The sequence below is a fragment of the Cryptococcus neoformans genome, chromosome 1 (genome assembly GCF_000149385.1).
Source record: "Cryptococcus neoformans var. neoformans B-3501A chromosome 1, whole genome shotgun sequence".
Taxonomy (NCBI): domain Eukaryota; kingdom Fungi; phylum Basidiomycota; class Tremellomycetes; order Tremellales; family Cryptococcaceae; genus Cryptococcus; species Cryptococcus deneoformans.
The window spans coordinates 1,038,490-1,055,772 of NC_009177.1; the positions used below are offsets into that span (position 1 = coordinate 1,038,490).

The following is a 17,283-nucleotide window of genomic DNA, read 5'->3' on the forward strand; positions in this document are numbered from 1 at the left end:
TTGTTGTCGAATAAATGATGAGGGGGCGCGACTGACGCGACGAGCTGTGACAGAAACAGTAAAGATGTTCGGTCTTGACCGTTGTTCACGCCGCTGGGGTTTGTTCTTCTGTCAGTCGCGCGCGTAAAATACGCAGAAGGTCAAATGCAAATTACGGCTGAATTGCTGCAATCCGTCCCGTAAGTTTATAGGACAGATGTACATTTATACTTTTCCCCCGGTATGACAGCAAAAGTGACAGTATAACAATGTGCAGAGTGAATATCTTGGGACATAGGAACAGGCATACATACGTCAACCAGAATAAACCTGATAGAAATTAGAGAGAAAAATGGATAACGGTAAAATATATGAAGAAGCAAGGATAATCAACTCAAGAGATTGAAGAAATCGGTTTGTCTACGCCAAAGATCCCGCCTCATCGACTTTTCTGAGGGCTTTTTCCATTTTCTGCGGGGGAGTGATGCGAGGTGTTCCTTCTACCTCAATCCTCCCAACCATAGCGTTGATGTCTTCTTGGGATAGAGAAACATTTCGGACCAGGAGGGCGATAGCTTCATAAGCTGAGGGGAAGTCAATGGACTCATCATCTAGAGTAGGCATGCGATGCTCCAGACTAGCTCAATATGTCAATAGAGCGAACACTTGTCTTCTTATAGAACGCACCTTTGTCTGAGGACATCTGCAGAAACTGATTGCTGCAGTAAGGCGGTTTTCCACCCCTTCGCCACTATTTCAGCATCCTTCAGCCTGGATATTCTGAAAATATCGTTGAGAAGACGTTCTGCCAGCAGAGGACGGCGCGAAACGGGTAAAGCACTAAAGTAATCAGCGATATCTTCAGGGTTCCTCGACCCTCCTTGGTCCTTTTCGCCCCACAACTCCTTCATATCTAAATCAATCTTGGCCCTAGCTTCTTCTTCAGATAGGTCATGTTCATCCACGCGGTCTCCATGCGGTTCTTCCTCTGCCCCTTCGTCCTTGTTCTCGCCTTCGCCTTCTACTGGTTTGGTACGAGGGGCCAGATTGAGCCTCTTGCGTTGTGGAGCAGATTCACCGTTGTCAGTGCTGGTCCGTCTTTCGGCAGACACGAGTTCATTCTCTTGGGTATCATTGAGAGCGCTAAACATGTTTGCAGAAGAGGGTTGGCGAGACATAGGAGGAGTGACATTAGTGGGGGTTCCTGCCTTACCCTTTCGAGTATTGAAGATGCTAGTTGGACCGAAAGAAGGGGCTGTTCCACCAGAGCTGATGTTACGACCCATATTGGAGAAATCAGTAGGTCGGTTGAGGGAACGCGGACCAGCAGAGACAGACTGCCATTCGCCAGGTTGAGATCCTTCATGTCTGTCCCTACCGGAGCGCGAACCACCACGGGATATAGATTCTTTGGAGACTGCTGTGGAAGCAGCGCTCTTTTCCTTTGCATTTTGTTCGTGAATTTGGGCAATTGTCATAACGCTCGTCTGATTCTTTTTTGATTTCCATCCATTCCTGCGCAAATCGAAGACATCCTGTTAACCATTATTAGCTAGGCAATATGGTCAAGAAGTTCTAGTTTCCTACCATTATCATGAATTTGATACGTGAGGACAATGATTCCACCTGCATCATTTTACTGAGCATATCGAACGCTTTGCTGAGGTTTTCAGGCGCAACTCGATCGTACGCCGCACCGATCGTAGTAAGGAGTTTGCAGGCTGATTCGATGTCTTCCTCGTCAGGGTCCGTAGTGTTACTGAGTAATTTGAGCAAGCATTCTTTGATTACTCTATTGGAAATCATCTCCCTTTTGAAGAGCTCTCCGATAAGCTGCACAAGACCCAAACCGCGACGTTTCGCCTTCTGAGCAGCGTAATACTCATCGCTCATGAGAACTGCCTCTTTGTCCTTGTCATCCTTCGCTTCTTCCTGCTTGGCACCGTCCTCCTCCTTCTTCGCCGCAGCGGCCACAGCTGTGTCCTCACGAGCTTTCCAACCAGCCTCGAAATCCACCTGACAACGACCAAGCAAATACCTACGGAAGAGAGCACGTCCAGCAACCGGTTTGCCATCAATGGTATCGGATACCTCAGGGCTGATTTCATCATGCAGCAGCTTACAAAGCTTCGCGTACATGGCAGACCAGTGAGCTTCGTCAGTGGCTTTCTCAAAGATGAGTTTGATGACCAGCTTCAAAGTCAAACCATCCGTCTCGTTGGCTGACTTGTTGGCCCACTCGAGGATTTGAAGCGAAATAGGGTCAAACTTCTCCTCGGTCAATTTGTTCAGGAGCGCTTTTACCTTTCGTTCGATATAAGCAGGGGTACCTTGAGCATCGCCACCCAATCGTGTTCGGGTCCAAGCATTTTCGGAGATCGGAATAGGGGCAGTGGCAGATGTTGGGACTTGAGACGATTGTGGAGCACGTTTGGAGCCACGCTGACTACCTCTGTTGGCGCCAGTTCGTGACCCTGAGATCCCTAGTGACGGCAAACCAGACAATGAACTAGGTGTGCGGTTACTGAGGCTGGCACGGTACCGTTGCTCACTTGTGCTACGAATGGGTCCGGCTCCAGAACCGAATTGACCCATTGAGCCAAACTGCCCCATGCCCTGACCGGGGAAGGCGGAGCGATTGGAACCACTAATGCCCAGGCCAGCGCCGCCGGGAGCAGAGCGACTCGAGGGACCCATTGAAGCTCGACTTCCTCCACGAGAGCTACGTCCACCAAACCCGCTTCCACCGTCCACTTCTAGGCCAATGTCCTCCAAAGGAGGAAGAGTATCTGGCTTCTCACGACACACAGCCATGAACTGCATCAAGAATTCGCGGTCGTATCGGAATTTACCGGGTTCGGCGTCGACATTTAGTCGAGGATCGGGGCTCTTCAGCGTAGCGGGGTAAGTGATAGAACTGAGATCATTGATAGGCCGGGCAGAACTAAGCGCAGATGCGGAGGCTGAAGGCGTCTCATTGATGGTCGCGACAGATGTAGAAGCCAGCTCCGGGGCTGTAGGGAGTGTTTTCATGGCACCGCTGATTGCAGCTACAGGCTTGGCAGGAAGCCCCGCCCCGAGCGCCGGAGATTCCACGGGTGATACTGCAGCTGGAGTGACCGGGGTAGACAAAAGCTCACGACGTTGCTCTTCAGCCTTGTCTCGAGCTTCTTGCGTTGCAGCGTGTGCCGCAAGCTTTTCTCGTTCAGCCGCTTCTGTTTGTTCTTTGGCGGCCTTGGCAGTGGCTTCCTTCTCCTCTGCGAGCTTCTTTGCAGCCAGCGCTTCCGCGGCATAAGCTTCATCAAGCTTTTTCTTTTCTTCTTCCTCTTTAGCTTTCTTCTCTGCTTCAGCCTAATCCATAGTGTCTCAGTGACGTCTATACAACTATTGAAGGGACATCACGTACTTTTTCTGCGGCTTCTTTTGCCTGGCGCTCCTCATCTTCTTTGATCTTCTTTTCCAAGCGCTCCCTCCTCTCCTGTTCTTCCTTCTCTTCCATAGACTTCAATTTGGCCTCTCTTTCTTCTTCTGCTACCCTCTTCTTTTTCTGTTCCTCAGATTCAAGTCTGACAATCACAGGTAAACCAGGCTTTCTTCGAGGCGCATCATCTTTAGAAGGTTGAGCCGCAGATTCAGGTGTGTGAGCACCACTGGAAACCGCTTTTGACGCCGCTTCCGCAACTTCCTTCATGTTCACAGCGGTGCCATCTTCACGTGCTATCTTAACGGCCTTTGAAGCACCTCTGGGTGTAAACACTGAAGCTGCTCCGGAAAGGAAGGGAGGAGGTACGTTAGCTTGCATGGGACGAGATGGTGTAGAAGGAATTGGAGTAGCAGGAATAGAGGCCGAATGCTGGTGACCAGCCATCAAGTTAGGGGGTCGATTCGGCGGAGTGGGAATGGGACTAGGCCCACCGCTGCCAAGTGGAACTCCCTGAGGTGGCAAAGGAGATTGGGAGGGGGCGGAAGAAATCTGACTAGGACCGCTCCGAGGTGACATAGGGCCGGGACCGAAATTAGCGTTGAACGACTGATTTTGCTGTTGCTGGGCCCATTGTGGGGAACCGTAATGTGGCTGTTGGTCATACGGCCCATAACCGGGCTACATTATGTCAATCCCAAACATCGACATACGGTCCAAAAATAATAGCTCACATAGAAACCTCCTTGAGGAGGATATCCCATCACTGGATACTGGGGCCCTTGGGGTCCAGGATGCATACCATATTGGCCAGGGCCCATCATGGGACGAGCCATGCCCTGAGTGCCCATACCATTAGGTCTCACTGGAGGCTGCTGAGTCCCCATACCTTGTTGCGGGGGACGGAAACCCTGTTGCACATGAAGCGGAGGCATGGGTGCGTATTGCCCATGAGGGACGTTAGGATTCGCCACCGGTGAGCGTGGCTGGTTAGGCATTACCATGGGAGGACGCATGGGTGGGCCGCTTGTGAAACTTGGAGAGCCTACTGGCACCTGGCTCTGGAATCCGGGGCCCCCTTGCCCCATTGACTGGCGACGTATATGAGGAATAGGCTGCTGATGCGGTTGTGGAGGAGACATTGCAGGGCGTGATGGAGAAGATCCCAAGGGGGCCTGCGCCGGGGCTTTACTAGTGAAGAGAGAATGGACACTGAGCTTTTTCTCCTGTACAGGACCGATAGGATTGCTAAGGGAGCTGGTTCTTCGAGTCTTCACCACATCAGGATCAGAGTTTCCGTCGGCATCGATCGAGCCAAATGATTTCACTGCATCCGCAAGGTGGCCGCCGGTGGTCGAAGGAGCAGCAGGAGACGAAGATAAGGCTGTATTGGGTGAATCCACTGTCCCAAATGCAATGTTACCTGTATTGAGTAAAGGTCAGCTTTTTCCTAATATTCCCGCCAATAGGAACTTGCCCTTCTTGATATCAACGCCGCCAGGCCCCACTAATAAGCTATTCTGTCTTGAATGGGCATTTCTTATCGAAATGGCAGCTGAGCTAGATACACTGGTTATGTTTGGGAGGCCCGCTCCCTCTTGGGAGGGGGTATTAACGCCGGATTGATTCTTGGAAGCGGAAGTCGATGAGACGGCAGATGGAGGACCACGCGCCCAAACAGAAGCAATGGAGCCAGGGGCGCTCGTTTTGTTGTCGCCGTTGACCGTAGGACTTGTGTTTTGGCTCATTGACGAGGGATGTATGGGAAAGTACGTCTTTGGAGGACAAGGGGTAGTGGGGACGAGAAGGGAGCGGATAGATTGTGATTTGTGCGTGGAGAAGAGTGAGCTGAGAACGACCAGCAACCGGCGTTAAATGACCGCGAAAGATTGCTCAAACCTCTAACTCACCGAGAGGATAATCGAATTATTCACGCTGTGGATGCGAATATAGGTGGTAAGCCGCTTGAAGGGTAAAAGTAGCCCTTGTCCGTTTTCAAATTTGTTCTATGACACCACGGAGAACGAGTGGTGAGGATGAGAGCAAGCTGGAAAGGAACCTCTTGAAATCCCTCTGGTGGATTATCGCTGGGACTCTCTTGTAGATGGAGTCCGGGGAGGTATCCGGAGCGTGAAGAGAGAAGGAGAAAGAGGAAGAATAATATGAGAAGTGTATTCGTCCCACTATTTCATCATCATAGCCCCAGGCGTGCGAGCGGCAACCACCCAGACACCTATTACGAATAGAACCTCCTATATCCGCTGCCATTTACGTAATAATATCTTGCCGGCTATCATCCTCGCGAGTTTCGGCTGCGTCCCTGCTGTTTCCAACCGGTCCTTCTTCTTCAGCGACTCACGATTTTGCCCAGCACCCAACACCTGAACTTGCTATCACGTCCGCCTCATGTCCCTTCGACTATTCCTGTCTCGCGTTCCACCAAGCCAGCAATTGCCGAGTAAACTTCTGTCCCAACTATCGCTGCGTCGAGCGCAGAGCTCTAGTTCAGATTCACGACCTCCGCATCCCGCCGTGCAGCAGAGCTTCGAGGCACTCGCCTCTGACCTTCTTGCCACCCCGAGCACGCTCTCGTCCTCTGGCTTGAAGAGATCTGCACCGGAGGCTCCGCGAACATTCATCAAGTCGCCCAGTTTGCCTCCAGTCCAACTGAGTCGTAACCCCTATGCGGGGCAGTATGCGATTTCTGAAGATGATTTGGATGACCCTTTTGAGACAGAGATTGCTGTTGAAGAACCCAAAGGCCTTGCTGTACCTCCCAGGCGCAGACGCTTGGCTGGGCGGCAGAGCTCGGCAACAGCACGACCACAGAGAATTATCAATCTTTCACCTCATGATACTGTCTCGGTGTATCCCGATTTTATCTCTTTAACATCCCATGGTAGGACGGGAGTCATAACCAACGCACGATTACTTGATGCTTGCCACTGCAAGAAATGCAGGGACCCATCTACCCGACAAATGAATACTACTACAGGGGAAGCCGTTCGTGAATCCAAAATAGCAAGGATCACCAGAGGCAATTCAGTTCGTAAAGGTGGCATTCGTAAAGACGGACTTGTAGTGAGCTGGGGTGAAGGAGTGAAGCATATGAGCTTCTTTCCTCTCCACAGATTACGGTCGATGCTAGAAAGAGACATGGGCACTGTTTATCGTAGCCCAAGTTTTGTTCACCAGACTTGGGACGGGGAATCACTTTCTCTTACCAATCTAAGATTTCAATACTCGGATCTATCTGAATCTCTGTTGAAAGTTTTAGAGCAGCTTCAGGTGTACGGTATAGTCGTGATAGAAGGCGTACCTACGGACCCTACGGATGATAAGGAGTGCATGCTGAGAAAAGTTACCGATATGATCGGGAAGATTAGAAACACATTCTACGGGGAAACGTGGGATGTGAAAAGTGTGAAACAGAGCAAGAATATTGCGTAAGTGGAACTGCTTATTGGGTCTCTCACTTCCTATACTAATACGACATTCAGCTATACCAATCTCAACCTTGGCTTACATATGGATCTTCTTTACTTTTCATCCCCTCCTCGCTTCCAAGCACTTCACTGCCTCCGGAATAGGGTTGAAGGCGGTAGCTCTTATTTTGTGGACTCTTTTCGCACCGTCTCCGACCTACCCCGAGATCAATTCGAATTCCTGCAAAAAATCAATATAACCTATCAGTACGACAATGACAACCATTATCTTCGCTATCGTCATCCCATCATCAGTTCCGATTTTGTGCGTGGTCGAAACAATCGACATGCCGCCGTTAACTGGAGTCCCCCTTTCCGCGCCGCTGCCGAAGCTTTAGACTTTCCCCAGCACGATTTCGTTGCGGCCGCCAAACATGAGCAGAAAGTGCTTCAAGCCATTGCGGATTTTGAAGAACGCCTGAGCGACCCTCGCTATCGATACGAATTTACCATGCAGGAAGGGGACCTAGTGCTATTTGACAATCGAAGAGTCCTGCACGCACGCACGGCGTTCCGCGACAAGAAAGATATGGAAGTAGAAGAAGAAGAAAGAGTCGAGCAGAAATCGGAGATGGAAAGTGATAAGGAACCAACTAGGTGGCTGAAGGGATGTTACTTGGATGGGGAAGCTGTATGGGACAAGTTGGCTACATTAAGGAAACAGTCTTTGGAAAGGAGAGCGGCTTCTGTGGGGGTTCAATAAGGAGTAGAGGTCAATGTTGGTACAGTATTTTCAGTAAAGCATTTGGTATCTATGGCAATTTATTTTCCAATTTTCCCTTTGCACGTTGCCGGAGTCTGCTGGAAAAAGCAGCAGATGGTGTGAAAGTATGAGGCTGGAGGACAATACGTCGGCAGAGGATAATCTTACATCTAGTTGGTATTTTTTTAACTGGTTGTTACTACATGACATATTATATATAGAATTTGTGCAATCATCAAGAATTTTACATGATTCATTTTGACTTGCGCTAATCGTCTAGTGGTTAGGATGGCTCCCTTCCAAGGAGTCGACCGGCGTTCGAATCGCCGTTGGCGCACATTTTTTTTTTTAAATCTTTGAAATGGGTCCTTTTTTTTCCACCACCAATTTCCTTCTTTTTTTTCCCCCTTGTTGATAACCATGATGCATGGGATTATCTCGTCGTACGATAAAAAACATCATTGATATACTGAATTTGCTGCTCATGTTGTAATTGAACGCTTTATGAGAGGAGGTGAGGATGACGTCGTCGCCGCCAGCTGTGTAATGTCAACACAAACCTGCAAGTTGTCAAGATGCAAATGTCAGGAACCAAGAAGAAGGGAAGCGGCATCATCACGCACGATAGCATCAAACCAAGTACAAATAAATAGCCATGACCAACATACAAAAAGGGAATTATCAAGGGGAATTAGTGTAGCAGCAGAGGAGGAACTAAAAGCAAAATCTACTATTTGGGCGTTTATTCGAAAAATACCCCGAAGCAATTGAATAGCATTCAAGTATAGTCCAAACCCATATCCAGTGATCTGCTGGAATAACTATACAATTGTAAATTTATGTACAAAAAAATTATTCACGTATATCTATGAACCAACAAACCTCAACAGTGACGAGAGAAGAAGAAGAAAAAGGTTTTACACAACCATTCAGACCCTGTACCAATATGGGATGGCTTCGTTTACAGTCTTGCTGGAGGTCATGTTGGCAAAAGCCGCAAGGAGAGCTAGATCGCGTCTGCACATGGGACAAGAAGAAATCTTGGGGGTATTTAACCATGTCTTTTGTAGTAAAAAAGAAAAGAAAAATCGTGAGTTTTGAGATCTTGGGGAATGACCTCGGGACGGGACTCACGCTGAGACAGTCTTTGTGATACATGTGCTTGCAAGGTGTAATGGAGATTTCTGTAGTGTCCTCGTACTATCTCGACGTTAGTTTTGGCTTTTTTGGAACGAGAGGAGGGAATGGATTCTGAAAAGGAAAGAAAGCGAGGAAAAAAAAAAAAGACTTGCCTCGTCATGACACACTGAACAGTATTCATCCCTCACCATCCCCTCTCTCTCCCCAAACTCTGCCCAGGTGATATTCTCCAACATCCCCATCGCCATCCTCCTCTTCTTCCCATCACTTAAATACTTGAGACCTTTTACTGCAGACATTAACGTTTTCTGTACGGTATTATCGTCCATCTGAGGAGAGAGACGCAACTCTTCCAATGACTGTCGCGGCGGTCGTTGCCTAAAGACGCGTCCAAACGACGATACATGCGAGTGAACGTGGGCATGGATTAGCTCGATGGGTTCGGCCATACCGGGGCCGGAGAACATGGCCATCGGCGGGATAGGTCGAGCGGTAAGGAGGTTGTATACTTCTCGCATGATATCCGGGTTGAGCATCTCGCTGTCACCGTTTTCGTTTTCATCGTCATAGTCCTCGTCGTCGTCCTCGTCGTTTTCGTCAAAGTCGCCATCTTCGTCTTCGCCACGGTTGCTGCTGCCATAGGCCCGAAAGACGGATTCTTGCGTAGGAGTGGTTGTGCCTGAATCGCCATCGGCAGATGGAGGTGCACTTTCCGAGAAGGAAGAAGAAGAACGGCTGTCTCGCTCGAGTTCGCCCCACAAGTTGCCCTCGGCTGGAGGAGGAGCTGCCGCTCGTCCTTCTTGGGGTCCGCGAGGAACTTCACGGCGCCTCAACGTGTTAGTGCTGGTCTCAAGCGGGAACGAGGGGTTTGCCATTTGTATAGGACGAAGAGATCCGAGTCGTCTACCGACGGTCTCGTTGATATCGCGATTCAGCGCCTGGCGACCACGGCCGCCCATGTGGGTCGTCGCCGGACTCGGACGGAGGGAAGACGACGATGAGCGCTGCGACGGTCTTTCGATATACTCGGCAGGGTACTCTGCATCCCAGTATCTGTCGTTTACCTCGGCATTCAAGGGTTCATCGGGAGCTCTGCCCCATGCTTGGACCCAAGGGCTGGGCCGATTATCGTGGCTCTGAGATGCGAGCATGGCTCTGCGCAGGTCGGCCAGGCGGTCACGAGACCAGCGATCGTTGGGCTCTTCAGAGCCGGCAAGCTGATGGCGCGAAGACGGAGAGATTATACTTGCTGACGAGGGCGAAGGCGAAGAAGCATGGGAGGGGCCTATATTATTCGTGGTAAAAGCAGGAGGCACGTGTTCTGAAGGGAAAGGGCCAATCGAGCTGCCTCTGGCACTCGACCGAACACGTACATGGTCATCTCGCAGCATTTCGTCTTCAATGTAATCGAGATACGGCGGGACAGGGTTCAGGTGCGGCGGCACGGGACTGGGGACAAAATCGGGTGGCAATCTCTGGCCGCTGTCGCCCAACGACCGTCTCTGCATGGAGAGAGAGGAGGGGCTGTTGGTGGCTGCGGGCGAGGAGGACAGGTTGGAAGAGGTGCGCCGAGCGCGGAGCCGGTTATAGTCTTCCCTGAGCATCTCGTCTTCGGTGTGATCGACAAAGGGAGGGACCGGATTGTAGTGCTGGAGATCGTCGTAGACGCTTCGGCGGCCGGGGGACGATGCGCTGCTGGGCGTGAATGCATCCGCGGGCGGGGCGGGTGCGGGGCCGAGGGGCGAGCCGGGGGAAGGGAGCTGGCAGAGCGTGTGCGGGATCGAGAGGGGCAGCGGGAGGGCGGCGGGTGGCGGCGAAAGGACGGGCGGGGTGGCGCGAGGCCCGGGGGCCGGCGACGCTGCCTGCATGGTGGAGTGGGGAGGGGAGGAATGGCGGGGGACGGTTGTATGGGAAGGAAGGAAGGAGGGCTGCTGGTGGCGGCGGCGGGTGGCTTGTGCGCGACCGGAGATTGCCGACGGCGTAACCGATCGTCGATCTCTTCTTTCTTGTCGCTAGCACCACGCACGATGCCCCCGTCGGAAGGGCGCTACCTCGCCGCACTCCCCGCGCAGCACAAAGACGCCGCCCCGGACACGCTCTACCAGGTGCGTCCTCCCCCCGCAGCGCCGCTGACCGCCGCAGAAACTCGAAATCGTAGGCAAGGGCGCGTACGGCGCAGTGTACAGGGGAAAACACATCGCGACAGGCCACATCGTCGCACTCAAAATCATCAATCTCGACACCGAAGACGACGATGTCGCCGACATCCAAAAGGAAATCTCCCTCCTCCAGCAGCTCATGCTCGGAGGCTCCAACTCGGGCGGCCCGCCGCCCAACGTGATCAAGTACTATGGCAGCCTCATGCAGGGCCCGCGCGTCTGGATCATCATGGAGTATGCGGAAGGTGGAAGTATACGGACTCTGGTACGTGTCTGGTTTATCGACGCTCACCATCTCCTAACACCAAGCAAAGTCCCGGGCACAACCACTGAAAGAACTGCACATCTGCCTCGTCATCCGTGAAGTCTTGTTGGCCCTCGCGTTTCTTCACAAGAACGGGGTCATCCATCGCGATATCAAAGGTACGCCTCGACCTTTTCTTCTCCCTTCTTTTTTTCCACTTGCACGTTGCCAACCTCATTATGCAGCCGCCAACATCCTGCTCACCACCCAGCCGCATCGTATTCTGCTTTGCGACTTTGGCGTCGCCGCGCTCCTTCAATCCTCCACCTCCAAACGGTCCACCTTTGTCGGCACACCTTACTGGATGGCCCCCGAGGTCGTGACCGAAGGCCGCATGTACGATGCCAAGGCCGATATCTGGTCGCTTGGAATCACCCTGCTTGAAATGGCTTACGGCGAACCGCCCATGTCGGGCCAACCTGCCGCACGCGCAGTCATGCTCCTAGGCGATAAACGCATGCGCGCACCCAGACTCGAAGGTGATCACTGGAGCAAAGAGATGCGCGATTTTGTCGTCGGGTGCTTGAATGAAGAACCCGCGGACCGTCTCTCGGCAGAAGAACTGAGCAAGTCGAAATGGATCAAGCAGCAGAGCAAGACTCCCCTCACCGCCATGAACGATTTGATTGCGAGGTACCAGGCGTGGAAGGAGTCGGGCGGCCAGAGGCAAAGTTTGGCAGCCGGTGTAGGCGCTAATGTCGACGATGACGACGATGATCTGGATGGACATCCGGCTGATGGAGACTGGGCGTTTGACGTGAGTATTTTTTTGAGGGGCGGTACATCTTTGGGCTGATATCAGTGCAAGACTGTGCGTTCAAGGGCAAGCATCTTGCTTGGCAAGCAACAATCAGAAGACAATGGCAAGTCTTTTTCCTTCTGTCTATATTTGAACACGCCTAATCTCCCTCCCATTCTTAGCCTCTTCAAATCTATCACCACCTACAGCCCATCCTGCGCCTGCGCCTCAATCACTCCGACGTCTTTTCCACGATGAATCATCCACGGACCCTGACCCTTTCAAGTCGTTTGCCCATCAACAACCTCCAACCCCTCAGACGACCGAGGGTAGCGACACCATCAAGCAAACCGGTCGTTTCCCCAGCCCAGAACAGGAAGATCTGCCACCTCTTGTCGATACCGATTCGCCCCCGGCCACACCCGGGAAAAACGAATTGGATGGACAGACTATCCGTCAAGCCAGGCTGGGTCGGGATGGACGATCGCCTACACCGCTCATGATTACCACCGGCTACTCGCCTTCGCCTTCTTCCAATACCCTATCCGCTGCGTCCACCGCCACTTACTACCCCATCGAAACCCCACAGGAACATACCCCTATCGCTCGCACCGACGCCGGCGTCCCCTCACCGCGTCGCATTCGAAACAAAATCAGCCTTGACAATCTCTCTCTAACCCCTACAAGCAAGACTCAACCGGCAGCGGAAGAAAGGTCCAAGAGTAGTGGAGGCATGCGTCGACCAAGCGCAAGTGATGCCCGTGAGGGTCTCCGTGGTTTCCAATTCCCACTCATGACCAAATCAGGCCCTGGGCCCACTCCTATTACCACCGCATCCATGTCTACATCTACCAACACACCTACATCTACACAACCACCCGCAGCAGGCAAACTTTTCCCACCCCCGCTCAACCGAAATCACTCTGCCGCACCCGCTTATCCCTTTGCCGACCCCACCACCACCTCTACCACAACCACAACCACAACATCACCCACAGGCACCTCTTCCCCCGGCTTTGGCGGTCTCGCGTTCGGTCCCCGACCGCCCATGATGCGCCAAGCATCCGTCGCCGTCATGGAAGGTCGCGCCGCCAGCCAATCCCAATCCCAAGCCCAAGCCCAAGCCTTAGCTCTAGCGCTCGCACACACACAAACTCATCAGCAGCAACAGCAGCAGCAACAGCAGCAAGGATCGACCAGCCCGCCCACGCCGAAGAAGGCGGTGGCGTTGGGTGCGCCTAATTCAATCGGTCTAGGGAGACCGGGTGTGTCAGCAGCAGCAGCAGCAGCATCAGCAACAGCAGCCGGAGGAGGAGGAGGCCAGGGAATGATGATACGGAGTCGAAGTGGGAGTAAAGCGGAAGATGGACATCCCGTCGGTCTAAGAGATCTCTTAAAAGTTGGTTCCCCTTTTTTTTTTCCTTTTTTTACTCAGATCATTACTCTAGACTATGTGCTGATTCCCTTCTCCCTCCCTCCCTCTCTCCCCACAAAAATCAAACTCAAAACAGCTCTCGCCCGCCGTACCCGATATGCCAGACCTCCTCCCTCCTTCTCCATCTGTCGCCAACACCCCACATAAATTCTTCCCGTCGCCTTCGCCTTTGGCACAAACAACTCACGCACATGCCGAACCATCATTGGCATCGGCGGCATCGGCATCAGCGGCATCGGCATCAGCGGCATCGGCATCGGCAACGGCAGCGTTCTCATTCCCAACACTCGCATCGGCCCCTATGAGCGCGGCACCGTCGCAGAGGTCTTTACTTCCTGCTGGTACAATACCCGCTTCGGCTCCACCTGGCCTTGCTACCCAGCCCAACGCTTTTGCGCCAGTTCATGCCACAATGGGTCCACCCATCCGACCTCTTGATCTGAGCATGTTGGAGTCGGATGATGTCTTTGACGAATTGGGAAGAATGGTGGATGATATGCAGAGCTGGTTCGGTTGTGTCGAGAGCGGTTTAGAAGAGTTATTGACCACAGGGGTAGACGTCCAGAACGCTTAAAAGTGTTTTATAGATGTCTTGTTGTTGTAAATTAGCCCTACTATCTGGAACCGTTTCTATAGAATCCAGCAGGTGCATATCATTAACAGGAAAAACAAAGACCCAAAAAATCATACAATCCGTTTCACAAAGTATATATATTATCATATCAACTTACAAACACCTCGCTGCGGATCTTTCCTTCTGCTTCGCCTGCAACTCATCCAAACGCGATCGTAAGGCCGCTAGATTACTCCCTGATCCAGGCGGCGCAGAATTCTTGCCAGGCCCTCCTGCGGGTACTCGACTAGTAGATGGTCGCGGGAGCGTGCTCCCAACTCGTGCTTTGGGTAAGTCGATGGTGGTTGCGGGAGGCTTGGAGGAGTTTCTAGCGACATCAGTAGCCGAACGAGGAGTGGGAAGGGCACGAGATATAGGAAGGGTTGACTGGCGGGTGCCAGCCGAAGCAGGCGTAGAAAGAGCTCTTGATTTGAGGCGGTCTGTACTAGTAGCAGATGATCGAGCACTGGTTACCGAAGGACCCGATGAAAGCTTCAAAGTCTTAGAGGTAGCACTAGCAAGTGTAGAGGTCGCCGGTCGACTCAATCGATTGGTAGCAGATGTAGCGTCGCTACCAAATGCCCGTGAAAGCCGCGCCCTGGTCGCCGTCGAGGCAGGCGTATTGGCAGTAGCTGACCTTGCAGTGGGACCGGTGCCAGGCAGCGGAAGACCGGCCGGTCTAGATGACGCCGCAACTGATGCTCTGGGAACACGAGCACCAGCTGCCGAAAGTCCTTCTGTCGTGTGCGATCGAGTAATGGTGCGAGGAGCAGCAATGCTCGGTCGCGAGTTTGGAGCGCGAGAGACTGTCGCGGCAGTTGACACACTACTGGATACGGAGCCGGACCGGTTCTTGACCTCGGTTCTGGAAGAAGGTACAATGCTTGCTCTAGGCACGCGTGCAGTAAGAGTGGCCTGTGGATTGCGATTCACGATTCGGGCTGCGCGGGTCTCAGTGGGGGCAGCAGTTATTGTCTGCCTGGCAGATACATTCTGATTGGCACTGGACAACGTTGAATGTGTGCTGATCGACCTAACATGAGTTGGTCGAGGGCGAGGTAATTCGATACTCTTTTGCGAGGCACTACAAGATATAGGGACGCCTCCAGCGGAGAGGGAGATTCGGCGGGAGCCAGTTGTGTGAGGAGCCACCTTTCCTCTAACTCTGGGTGCAGCTGGTGTCGCCGTCGAAGTCGAAGAAGTTTTATAGGTACGGGCTACAGAGGCAGTTTTGGGTGGAGAACCCAGCCTTGAAGCCGATGCTGCAGCAAGCTTATCAGCCTTGACACGCTGAATAATCTCAGCAACTTTGGACAAGCTCTTCGATCGACTAAGGGTAATAGGCTTTTGCTCCTGAACTTGATTGTCATCTAGAATTGAAAGTGTATGACTAGTACGGGACGTCGGTAAAGTAGCCTTGGTAGTTGCCTGAGCTTGAGCAACGATTTTTGATGGACTCGCTTGGCGAGGTCGCAGAGTAGCGGGCATCACCATCGTCTCATCCGCACCCAACATCGTCCTAATACTCATCAACACAAGACCTAGTGTATGACTGGAAAACCTACATATCCATTTTGGCAAACATGTCGTCTTCGGCATGCAGTAAATCCACAAAACTCTCCTCCGTCCCTGACGCCCTCTTTGGTTTTCCGACTTTAGCCATGAGATCTCTCACGTCCATTGTCCTATCACCATCATGGCCAATACATCCAGCAGCCGCTCGAGAAATTGTAGCAGGCGGAATCGTCAGCATGTAGCTAGGTCCTTCATCCAGAGTCTCGCGAGCAATCATCTCCTCGTCACGAAGAAGATATGCAGTCTTCTGGGGACTAATGGGCAGAAGAGTGCTTTTGTCAAGATTAATAAGCAGTTCTGATTCTTCCTCACCAACCGCTGCAAGACTGTTGCCCGAAGAAGAAGCCGGGAATGTACGTCTTGTTTTGGATGTGGGAAATCCACGGAGTGCATTGGAGCGAGGAAGCGACTGAGCCTTGACCGTTGATGATCGAGTAGGAGATCCTGGCCGGGACTCCGTAGCAGTGTCGTTAGAACCATTGGAAGAGGTAGTCATGGTAGAATCGTTGCCGCACCAAGGTGGCTCGACACGGTGAAGAGAATTAGTGGAGGCAAGAAGGTGTGCCTGCTTAGCAGGAGAAGTTGGCAGGAGTGTAGACTGACCAAGATGCTGAGAGGCAGGGTTGATATCTCTCTGTCGCTTCATCATAAACGGGTCGCTGGTAGAATGATTGATGGTATCTCGCTTTGGTCTAATATCGCTCAACTCATATTCCAAACTGTCATCCCCTACACTACTTGCGCCGCCGAATAAGGAACATTCCCCGATAAGGGAGATATCTCCCATGTTCGGAAGGCGAAATGAGGCTGATAATCTCGGCGCAGGTGCAGCTTGAGGGTTGACCGATTGCTCGATGAGGGTGGAGGCGAAAGGAGACTGGGAGGTTGATTGATCGCAAGTTACTTTCTCGTAGTGTGGGCCGACGTGAAGGGCATCTGGAGAGATGGAACTGTCGCCAACCTCCTCGATAGAGCTGTTCAATATGATAGGATGCTTTTCCAGCGGGCTGTCAACTTTGACCCGACTCCCGGGAACCCTCAAACTATCCCTGCTGCCCTTGTCGACTTCCACTTGGCTTTCCGACGTAGGAAGATCGGGAGTGCTATATTGAGAGATGGAATGAGAGACAATTCCTTCAGGAATATCATCAATTCTCTTTGAGTCCTTGGGAGTGTCTGGTAGACGTGGAAGCTGGGAAAGGTATTCGTCAAGGGGAAGGCCGTTGAGGCCCAGCATGGCCCTGGAGAACGTAAGTTTGGGCAAGACTTGTTGAGGGACGGCCGACTTACAGGGATAGCCTGGCCTTCTGATATGTTGTAGATGGGGACATAGGTAAGCAATAAAAGTATTCGGAAGAGCTCCGAAAAAGCTCTGGAGGGGCCAAGATACGTTGCTGTGAGAAAGTTGGTGAAGAGTCAAGTCAACAAGCCAAAAACAAACATACCAAACATCGCACACAACAAACCAGGCGCGTATTAGAGGAACGCGTGCCTTATATTTTCTGTTTGAGTAAAATAGGCCTGCGCCTTAAGCTATTATGTAAACAGGTAACGTCTACGTTCGTTACGCATGTACTTTCTTTGTTCTATCGTTGAAGATCGTTGGCAACTACATGGATATTACGAGAATAATCCCCATATACAAAAGCAGATATCATTCCCGGACATAATATCTCACAGTCGACAAAATGTGTGGCATAAAGCAGCAGCATGAAAATCCTCTCCCTCTC

The 17,283-nt window shown here is 52.0% G+C and overlaps 5 protein-coding genes and 1 non-coding gene across 6 annotated transcripts; 3 read left to right on the forward strand and 3 right to left on the reverse strand.

The window, feature by feature from the left end:
• Positions 1 to 399: 399 nt before the first annotated feature.
• CNBA3710 (hypothetical protein) lies at positions 400 to 5,148 on the reverse strand (the record flags this gene model as incomplete). Its single annotated transcript, XM_772809.1, has 6 exons — positions 400 to 616; positions 667 to 1,514; positions 1,567 to 3,330; positions 3,386 to 4,081; positions 4,135 to 4,823; positions 4,878 to 5,148. 6 exons carry the CDS (start codon positions 5,146 to 5,148, stop codon positions 400 to 402), a joined length of 4,485 nt encoding a protein of 1,494 aa, XP_777902.1.
• Positions 5,149 to 5,806: 658 nt separating this feature from the next.
• CNBA3720 (hypothetical protein) lies at positions 5,807 to 7,588 on the forward strand (the record flags this gene model as incomplete). Its single annotated transcript, XM_772810.1, has 2 exons — positions 5,807 to 6,846; positions 6,901 to 7,588. 2 exons carry the CDS (start codon positions 5,807 to 5,809, stop codon positions 7,586 to 7,588), a joined length of 1,728 nt encoding a protein of 575 aa, XP_777903.1.
• A 265-nt stretch (positions 7,589 to 7,853) lies between these two features.
• On the forward strand, positions 7,854 to 7,925 carry CNBAt130. Its single transcript has one exon. It is a non-coding gene; the product is annotated as a tRNA-Gly (tRNA).
• Positions 7,926 to 8,517: 592 nt separating this feature from the next.
• Positions 8,518 to 10,596, reverse strand: CNBA3730 (hypothetical protein; the record flags this gene model as incomplete). Its single annotated transcript, XM_772811.1, has 3 exons — positions 8,518 to 8,649; positions 8,723 to 8,788; positions 8,881 to 10,596. The coding sequence occupies 3 exons, from the start codon at positions 10,594 to 10,596 to the stop codon at positions 8,518 to 8,520; spliced, it is 1,914 nt and encodes a 637-aa protein (XP_777904.1).
• Positions 10,597 to 10,755: 159 nt separating this feature from the next.
• On the forward strand, positions 10,756 to 13,939 carry CNBA3740 (hypothetical protein; the record flags this gene model as incomplete). The annotated part of the gene is made up of 7 exons (XM_772812.1): positions 10,756 to 10,833; positions 10,892 to 11,152; positions 11,202 to 11,310; positions 11,377 to 11,948; positions 12,000 to 12,054; positions 12,113 to 13,329; positions 13,442 to 13,939. The coding sequence occupies 7 exons, from the start codon at positions 10,756 to 10,758 to the stop codon at positions 13,937 to 13,939; spliced, it is 2,790 nt and encodes a 929-aa protein (XP_777905.1).
• A 153-nt stretch (positions 13,940 to 14,092) lies between these two features.
• On the reverse strand, positions 14,093 to 16,884 carry CNBA3750 (hypothetical protein; the record flags this gene model as incomplete). The annotated part of the gene is made up of 3 exons (XM_772813.1): positions 14,093 to 15,497; positions 15,544 to 16,794; positions 16,844 to 16,884. 3 exons carry the CDS (start codon positions 16,882 to 16,884, stop codon positions 14,093 to 14,095), a joined length of 2,697 nt encoding a protein of 898 aa, XP_777906.1.
• Positions 16,885 to 17,283: the final 399 nt, after the last annotated feature.